At 40.0% G+C, this 8,746-nt stretch overlaps 1 protein-coding gene across 1 annotated transcript in view; it reads left to right on the top strand.

Annotated features, from left to right (window-relative positions):
• The first annotated feature begins 3,136 nt into the window (after positions 1–3,136).
• Positions 3,137–8,746, top strand: part of Gab3 (GRB2 associated binding protein 3) — a 50,313-nt gene continuing 44,703 nt past the window's right edge. Inside the window, exons 1-3 of the mRNA XM_042054371.1 lie at positions 3,137–3,147; positions 5,022–5,229; positions 7,115–7,219. Of these exons, the coding sequence (XP_041910305.1) occupies positions 3,137–3,147; positions 5,022–5,229; positions 7,115–7,219 (324 nt within the window). The remainder of the gene's footprint in view (positions 3,148–5,021; positions 5,230–7,114; positions 7,220–8,746) is intronic.

Genomic DNA, 8,746 nt, shown 5'->3' with positions numbered 1-8,746 from the left:
ACACTCCTCCATCAAGCAAGAGGGTCCCCAATCACCACTGGACCCAGCCTCCCATTTGGGCTATGGTATTCTACCAACTCTTTGACTAACACAGTTACAATCTGGTGTGCTAATTGTAACATTTCAAGGGCTATTCAAGTAACCATTGAGTTGTTTCACCACATAAGAGGCATTAGCAATATTAACAGATGTCATACAAATGCAATGGTAAGTGTGAACAAGACATTTGTTGTACTAGTCATAAGTCCATCTGCTCCTACAATAGGGCAGTCTGTTGATTTAAATTCGCTCTGCTGCAGACTCTTTGGTGTGCAGAGCCTGGAACTGCCACTGCCTTTTCCTTGCCCCGCTACATTCTCGGGCAGCCCAGTGGGGTCTGTGCTCCAGCTTGTCTCAGCTCCAGCACTTGTTGCATTTGCTGATACTTCTGGCACTGCTGTGGCATCCGCCAGGCTGGGCACCAACTGAGCTGAGGCAATGTGCCTTCCATCACAGCCACCTAGCAAAGCTCTGCTCCAGCTGCCTTCTAGCCCTAGCTGCATTCGTTCTGGGTCCAAACTGGTACATGGAGTGGAGCAGAACTCAGGAGAGCAGGCTTGCTGCTCTAGAACCACTGAAGGGGCCCCACTTAAATAATCTTTTAGGGAATTTGGGCGTTGTCAATCTGTCTGGCTACTTCCTGCTGAGCGGAGATGCTGCGTTCTTGGGGGTATTTACTGCAACATTTCAGGATGTCTCGGTGAATCAAACCACATGAATCTTGAATAAATCCTCAGATTCTCATCCTCTGTGGAGACAAAAGCAGAACCTCTTTTCCAAAGCATCAAACCCTTAAGCCCACACTTTAAAGTCAAAATACCTTTCTTAGCAGTTCCCAGAATCAAATGTCTTTCTCCAGTCCAGAACACAAAAGACAACACAATCAACATATCATACATCTGTACACATCTATCTTTTTGAGCTGTATACATTCTATCTTTTGGAGGTCATCAATTCACCCTCTTGCCTCCTGTTTCAGAGGGTGTGCCATCTTATTTCCCCAATACGTCCCCTCCAGCCGGGGACAACCCTGTTCGCTTACCCCTCTTTCTCGGTTGGACTTGCAGCACTTGCTGCCTGCGTGGCCTGGAACCGAAACCTAGGAAACCTAGCGAAGGACATCAGGATTAACACATACCCCAATCCACCCTCAACTTCTGAGGGCGACCTCTCAGCGTTCCCTAGTTCCCAAAATCTCGGTGGGGACCTCCAATTGCCGCACACTGCGGCCCCCGTGTCTGTGCTCTGTGTGCTAGAACCCAGTTTGTGAGCTTCGGGCAAGGGGCTGGAAGTTGAGAATACACACGCAGAGACAGACCGACAGGCAGACCTCCCAATGCTGATACCAAAGCCCCTCTTTAAGGTGTTCCCAGGTGTCCACAGAGATGTCCCCAGCTAGATCCTTGGGCATTTGAGGAGAGGGAATATCATGCATATCACCATAGAACCTTCATCTGGTGATGGATGGAGATAGAGACAGAGACCCACACTGGAGCACTGGACTGAGCTCCCAAGGTCCAAATGAGGAGCAGAAGGAGGGAGAACATGAGCAAGGAAGTCAGGACTGCGAGGGGTGCGCCCACCCACTGAGACGGTGGGGCTGATCTACCGGGAACTCACCAAGGCCAGCTAAACTGGGACTGATATACCATGTGATCAATCCAGACTCCCTGAACGTGGCTGACAAGGAGGGCTGACTGAGAAGCCAAAGACAGTGGCACTGGGTTTTGATCCTACTGCATGTACTGGCTTTGTGGGAGCCTAGTCTGTTTGGATTCTCACCTTCCTAGACCTGGATGGAGCAGGGAGGACCTTGGACTTCCCACAGGGCAGGGAACCCTGACTGCTCTTTGGAGTGGAAAGGGAGGGGGAGGGGGAGGGAAATGGGAGGAGGGAAGGAGGTAGAAAAAAAACAAAGCCCCTCTTTATTAGCAAAATGTAGGCTTAAATACACTGCAGTCAATGGCCAACAGGTGAAAATCCCATCCTCTGATCCTCTAAGCTAGGCACAGTTTCTGGTAACTTCAATTAGAAGGTTCTAGGAGGGAAGAACAGCTGAAGGCCAGGACTCATTAATCCCAAAATCCAGCTGAAGGCCAGGACTCATTAGTCCCAACAACTAATAACCACATATCAGAATCAATACTAGTCAATATAGATTTCAATACTTGAAATCTTCTTTGCCAATGATATTAATCTAAAACTCTTTAATTTAGCTTCAGGCAGATTCTTTTAGACAAGGGCAGAAAGCAGTCACATTCTTCCTTGAGTTATGGAACACCCCCACACCTGTGTGCCTTACCGTGGGTCCCACCCCAAATATAGATTTAGATATATAGATGATATAGATATAGATAAACAATATAGATATAATAAACTGGTTTTTCCTCAATGTCATATAAACAAAGTGTATGATAAAGTATGAAAACTTAAGAAACAATGTTTATCAATTATTATAAAAAGATAAACATAATAGTTATAAAACATATTACTAACAGTTTACATATGCCTTTGAAAGGAGTCCACACATAGGAAATAATATCTAGCTTTATTAGGCATCAGATGAACACAAAATTAAACAAGATACTCTTGTTTGGCCTACTAACACTGACAAAGTTTAAAAAGATGTTTCTGAGAAAGATATAAAAATGAAATTAATATAGACTAATAAGTATGTTTATATAAATCCTCTCTGTTGTCTCATTAAAAAATAAAAAGTATTTAAAATCAAGAAAAAATATAAAATCAAGAAAGAAACTCTAGATTAGCTACACATCTCATGTTCCCTTAGAGATGGCACAAATTTGACATAAGAAGAGAAAGATGTCTGAATAATTTCAGAGAAAAATGTTTAACCTGAAGAGGAGATGATTATGTCATGGATAATTGTCTTTCTTAGGGCAATAAGACAAAAAAACAGAATTTGAAGAAAAAGATATGTTTTGGAATAATCTTTTTCAACACTATAAAGATATCTCACTCTTATTGATTTCAAAATAAGCTGAATGGCCAATAGCTAGGCAGGGTGTTTGGGACAGAGCGGATGCTGGGAAGAAGATGAAGATGCTAGGGACACAGAGAAAGAAGGATGGGCACTATGGAGATAAGGTAATAAATTCATGAGGCAGAAAGAAAATTAATAGAAATGGGTTAATTTCAGTTATAAGAGCTAGTTAGTTAGAAACAAGCCTAAGATATTGGCCAAGATTTCATAATTAATAATAAGTCTCCATGTCATTATTGGGAAGCTGACAGTCCCAATAAAAAAGTCCAACTACAAAGCTAAGAGAGGGAGAAAAAATGGAAATCAAGGACTATCTTACACCAAAGAGAACTTTGAGATGAGAGAGTAAGGTAAATTGCTTGTTTAATTTATTTTTAGCTTGTACTAAATGTTCAGTACAGATAAATTGTTTAAGCTCCTTGTACCTGTTTCTCCATGTATATAGAATGGTATATGAGAATATGTATCTCGTGTGGGGTCACAGAGAGTATCAAATTATATAATCAACCCATCTAAAGCATTACAAATAATTTGAGGACACATGTTTCCTATTATAAGTTAATATTTTGAGGAGTCTGTTACTCTAGGATTTTTTGTTGTTACTTTGATTATAATAATCCCCTAAAAGTATGATAATATCTTTCATTTTTATTCAAGTAAAAGTATACAACAGTGACTATATTTTTTTTCATGGTTTATTTTTTTTTTATATTTAAAAATTTCCATCTCCTTCCCTCCTCCTCCCCCCTCCCTCCCCTCCTCCTCCCCCTTCCCTCCCCTCCTTCTCCCCCTTCCCTCCCCTCCCCTCCACCCATACCTCCCCTCCCTCCTTCTCAAGGCCAAGGAGCCATCAGGGTTCCCCACTCTATGCTAAGACCAAGGTCCTCCCAACTCCCCCCAGGTCCAGGAAACAGTGACTATATTAACCATTTGTCACTGTGCAGTTCAATGACAATAAATGCTTTCATATTGTGTGGACATTATTGCTATTTACACCTAACAATTTGGTGTGAGAGTACTTTTTAGAAAACATATTCTTGGGCTAGGAGATAGCCCTGTGGGTTAAATGTATACTGTGTAAGTATGGGAATCTGAATTAATTCCTGAAAACATTTTATATGCCTTCAGTATGGTATTTGTCTCTTTCTTCTATGCCCATAACTTGTTTACAGTTTATCCCTTTTCTTGAGTTCGACCCCTAGTACCCACATAAAAAAAGCCGAAGCTGGGCATGTGGGTACACATCCATAATCTCAGCTCTGGGAGTTGGGGAGAGGGAATACAGGTAGATCTTTGGGACTTGATAGTCAGCCAGGCTGATTAAATTGATGAGCTACAAGTTCAGTGAGAGATCCTGTTTCAAAAAGTAATGTGGAAAGCAATTGAGAAAGACTTCCAGTGTCAACCTCTCACACACATATATGTACCACAAAACAAAGTATATTCTCATGATTTCATGCCTTTGGAAGTACCTTTGTTTAGAGTATCTTCCCCTCTCCCACACTAGTAGTAGTTCAGCTCTGTCATCACAGTTTTCATATTAAACATCTTTGAATCTGTCCAAACTTGATTATTTACTTTGTGTTTCCATTACACTTCAGACTCAATCATAGTGTTTATTAGAGTTTTAAATGTAGTTGTTCCTGAGTTGGTTTTAGTTCATCGTTCCAACCCATTTTGAATCTTGATGCTGGTACACAATATATTGGTGACTGGTGACACAAGTCTGTAACCCTCATGAGTCTATGTAGCAGTTCTTATTGATTGCTAAGAGTATCACCCAAGGAATAATGAGAAATAATGCATAAAGAAGGTCAAACATGTGTCATGTAATGTGGCTGTGCTTGAACACAACCCTCTTGACTCTGTACTGAACATTTAATCTCGGGATTCCTCCTCCCAAGGCCCACATCACTGCAGAGATACAAGATTTCCCTGCCTCTGTTGACAAACTATGGAAGTAGATCCTGTGGGCCAGGTCATCTCCAGCACAATCACAGGAAGTTATCCCATGCCTGGGACAAGTCCCAATTCTATCTGGCAGGGAGCAGAAGGTTACAGACCATCAGGCTGAAGGGGCAACAGCAATCCCTGGGCTACTGGAACTTATCCAGGACAGACAGCAGCAATGCAACCTGCTCCTGGAAATTCCCAACCCTCTGCCCTTGGGTCCCCTGACCCCTTTGGCAAGGAAATAGAGTAAAGCTCAGCAGAAAATAGAAGATTAACCAGAATTTTGTTTTTTTTCAATGATTTTTGCCTTTTGCAATTTTTGAATATACCTAAACTTCCAGAGTACATTCAAGGTGCAATTACTGGAAAGAAAATGGGATCTCAGTGTAGAGGAACAGGTCTTTGAAAGTTGCTAAAATCCTCCAAGTTGTCGCCAAATGTTTTCTTTCATTTATGTTCTGGGATCACATCCAAGATTCTTAGAGGCCTTACAAATTGCAGTCAGTAATTGAGCAGTTAGATTTCCTAAAGACTAACCAGAATTTACTAAGTATATATCGTTTGCAGTAAGAGAAATGGAGCAAGGAAAATTTTTTCAGAATCAGAGAAACAAAAATGAGAAAAGACCTAAAAAGGAAATGAAGAATCAGTAAGTCAGACAAGATCAAATCTTATTCTTCTTTCCTTTCTTTCCAGTGTGTCTAGAGAGGCCAAAGGAGAAGTTTATAAGTGAAGTGAAAGAAATGTTTTGAGTATAAAAGTAAATTTTGAAAAAGAACCTTGATATTTCTATGTGATAGAACAGAATTTGCTGAAAGTGCTCTGAGCATGTCCTGCTATATTATTTATATATGCTATATATTACTACATTTGTATTCAAGTACCTCCCAGTAAACTTCTAGGTACAACAAGAGCACCAGCCTGAAAACCTTTCTGGTACGGTTTTAAGCTATCTTGAAATCTCATCAGCTAACTTAAAGGATGTACCATCTTCCTACTGTACCTCTGGTTTTTTAATTTAAATTTCCCATGTACGTGTGTGTGTGTGTGTGTGTGTGTGTGTGGTATGCATATGTGTTTGTATTTGTATGGACACACATGTATGCTAGTGCACATGCACATGTGTATGCATGCATGTGGAGACCAAAAGTTAACATCAAGCATATTCTTCTTTATCCACAGCATTTGAGGACATTGCTTTAAATGAATGAGAAAATTAAAAATAAGAGACAGGACTAGGGAGATAGCTCAATAAATAAAGCACTTACCACACAAGCGTGAGGACTTGAGTTCAGATCCCAGCACCCACATAAAAGCGGGGTGGGTGTTGTGGCCTGCCCGTAATCCCAACACTCAGGAGTCGGAGACAGGATCCCCAAGTCAAGCTGGTTAGGTAGACTGTACTAATTAGCAAGCTCTGGGTTCCACAAGAAATACTATGCCCTTGATAACATGTTACATGATAACAACATCTTTCAAATGCAAGTCAGATGCCTATACTTCAATCTGGAACCCTTCATCTCCCTTGAGGCACACATATGGTTGGTGACCAAGTCCTATCAATTAGGTTAACTATTTGTCTTCCATCATCTGGCCACAGCAACCTCTCTAACTTCAGTAACTTCACTTTCACTTCAAACCTCCTGGTGTTTGTGAACTTGGCTCACTGAACTTCTGTCAGCACTGCAGTTTCACACATCCCAAGGTTTAGCCCACAATAGGAATTCAATAAGTACTTTTTTTTAACTACAACATTGAGAAAATTTCCATTTAAATCAATGGTTTATGCTTTTGGATTGGAATCCAACACATTTTATGCTTTTTTACTTGTCTTACCTTTAGGACTTTTTATAATATAGAATCTATATTTTAAAATAATTTTGTATTGTGTATCTTTTTTAGGTTCATTATTTCAAAACCATTAGATTCACAGGAAGTTGTAAAAAGGAACATCCAGGAGGTTAGTGTAATGTTTTCCCAGTTCTCTTAGTATCAGCTTCTAGCAGTCTCACAACAAGCAAAGTACATTGATACCTATTAAGACCTACTGTAGGGGGCTCCTGATGTATGTGCACTTGTGTATTCATGTGTGCACAGGGTTAGCTCATTACCTTGTAGATTAATGTAGCTACCTCTTTGGCTCATATACAGAATTGTGCCACCTTAGAAATCCAAGAAGCATTGGATGCTGACATGTGTTCATTGGCTTCTGGAGATTTTCTGGTAACTCCAGATGTTCTCAAACTAGTTCCACTCCTAAACTAACCTTTCTTCATATGTAGTAGTGAGGAACATTGGGCTAGACCACATGCTATTGGAAGGTAAGTTCACAGTGACAGGCTTTCTCTTCATTTTCCTCTAATATAAGGCATCTCCTAAAGGTGTCTAATAAGAAACCACTGAAAAAACAGCTCAGAGAGATATCAGTGCCTGTAAGCAATCAGAACAATGAGAATGTAAGCACACACTCCTCGACAGGACAGTGTGTAGCACATCTATGATTCAAGAAAGGAAGAGGCCCACATAGGTTTTTTTTAGTCAGTTAAGTAAGAAAAACAAAAATAAAACTGCCATTGCTGAAATGACAATAATGAAAGATCAAAACCTAGAGCTTGAAATGAAGATAGTTGTGGGTTTTGCCCTCTGAGTTCGAAAGCCTGATTGTGGAGGCAGGTTACTGACCCATCCTGTGTACATGTGAAGGAAATGATTTCATAGCTTAGGGATTTCACCACTGCAGAGGGGCAAGGGGCCAATTCCGTTGAAACAAAGGGACAGTAATCACTCTTGCCAGAAAACAGTTTAAATCAGAGGCGTCTCTTTACAGCCTCAGATACTTTCAGGATGTTTCCCAGTACATTTCAGTGTCTTTTGACAATGGATACAATCCAGACAGGCCACTTCATTTTATTAGAGTGAATTCTAAAGCCAAAAAAGTGAAACTTGTTATAAACCTGCCAGGTTTGTTTTACTGTGCAAGTATAACTGAGTGCAGGAATAAAATGGTCCAACTTCAGCCTCAATTGTCCATCCTACTGATTAATAAATGTTCATCCTGAGTATGTTCTTATAATGTCTGATAGTCACATTTAAGCCTTTTCTGGCAGCCTTAGTTCCAGGTTAGAGACCATGTGTATCTAGTTGCTCCTAGACAATAAGTTTATGATAAGAAAATACTGTATATTAGGTTCATTATAAATCAATAAAGAATCTCTCTCTCCCTCTCCCCTTTTCCTTTCTTCAATGCTTCTGGTACCCTGATTATCTAGTGAACTTATTCAGATGCTGTAATATTTTGTAACCTCTGCAAGTTCCATTTCTTCTTTTGTATATTTTCTATTCTCTCATAATGTACATGTTTTTCTTTAAATATCAAAGAGTAATAGTTGTTTTAAAGTTATTTATCTGTTTATTCCATAGTCTTTCTCATTTTTAGATGTCTTTCTGATGATGATTGATTTTTCTTTTGGTTATAGGTCATATTTTCTGGTTACTTTGCATTTTAGTAGCATTTTGGTATATTATATTGTATTCTCCTAAATATTGTTGAAATTTTGGGCAGGAATTTCAGTGATTTGTATATCAGTTTTATCTTTCTAAGGCTTCTTTTAAAGCTTTATTAGAGCAGACCAAGAGTAGCCTATACTGTGGGCCTAGCTTAGCCTGTCTCTGAGGGTTAGCCTTTCTGGAGTTTGATGAATGTTCCAGGATTCTCCATCCTGGCAGATCAGAATTTACTATGTGAGTTCT

The sequence above is a fragment of the Arvicola amphibius genome, chromosome X, assembly GCF_903992535.2.
Source record: "Arvicola amphibius chromosome X, mArvAmp1.2, whole genome shotgun sequence".
NCBI classification, from domain to species: domain Eukaryota; kingdom Metazoa; phylum Chordata; class Mammalia; order Rodentia; family Cricetidae; genus Arvicola; species Arvicola amphibius.
Note: the sequence above shows the minus strand (reverse complement) of the source record. Positions and strands in the feature narration are given on the sequence as shown.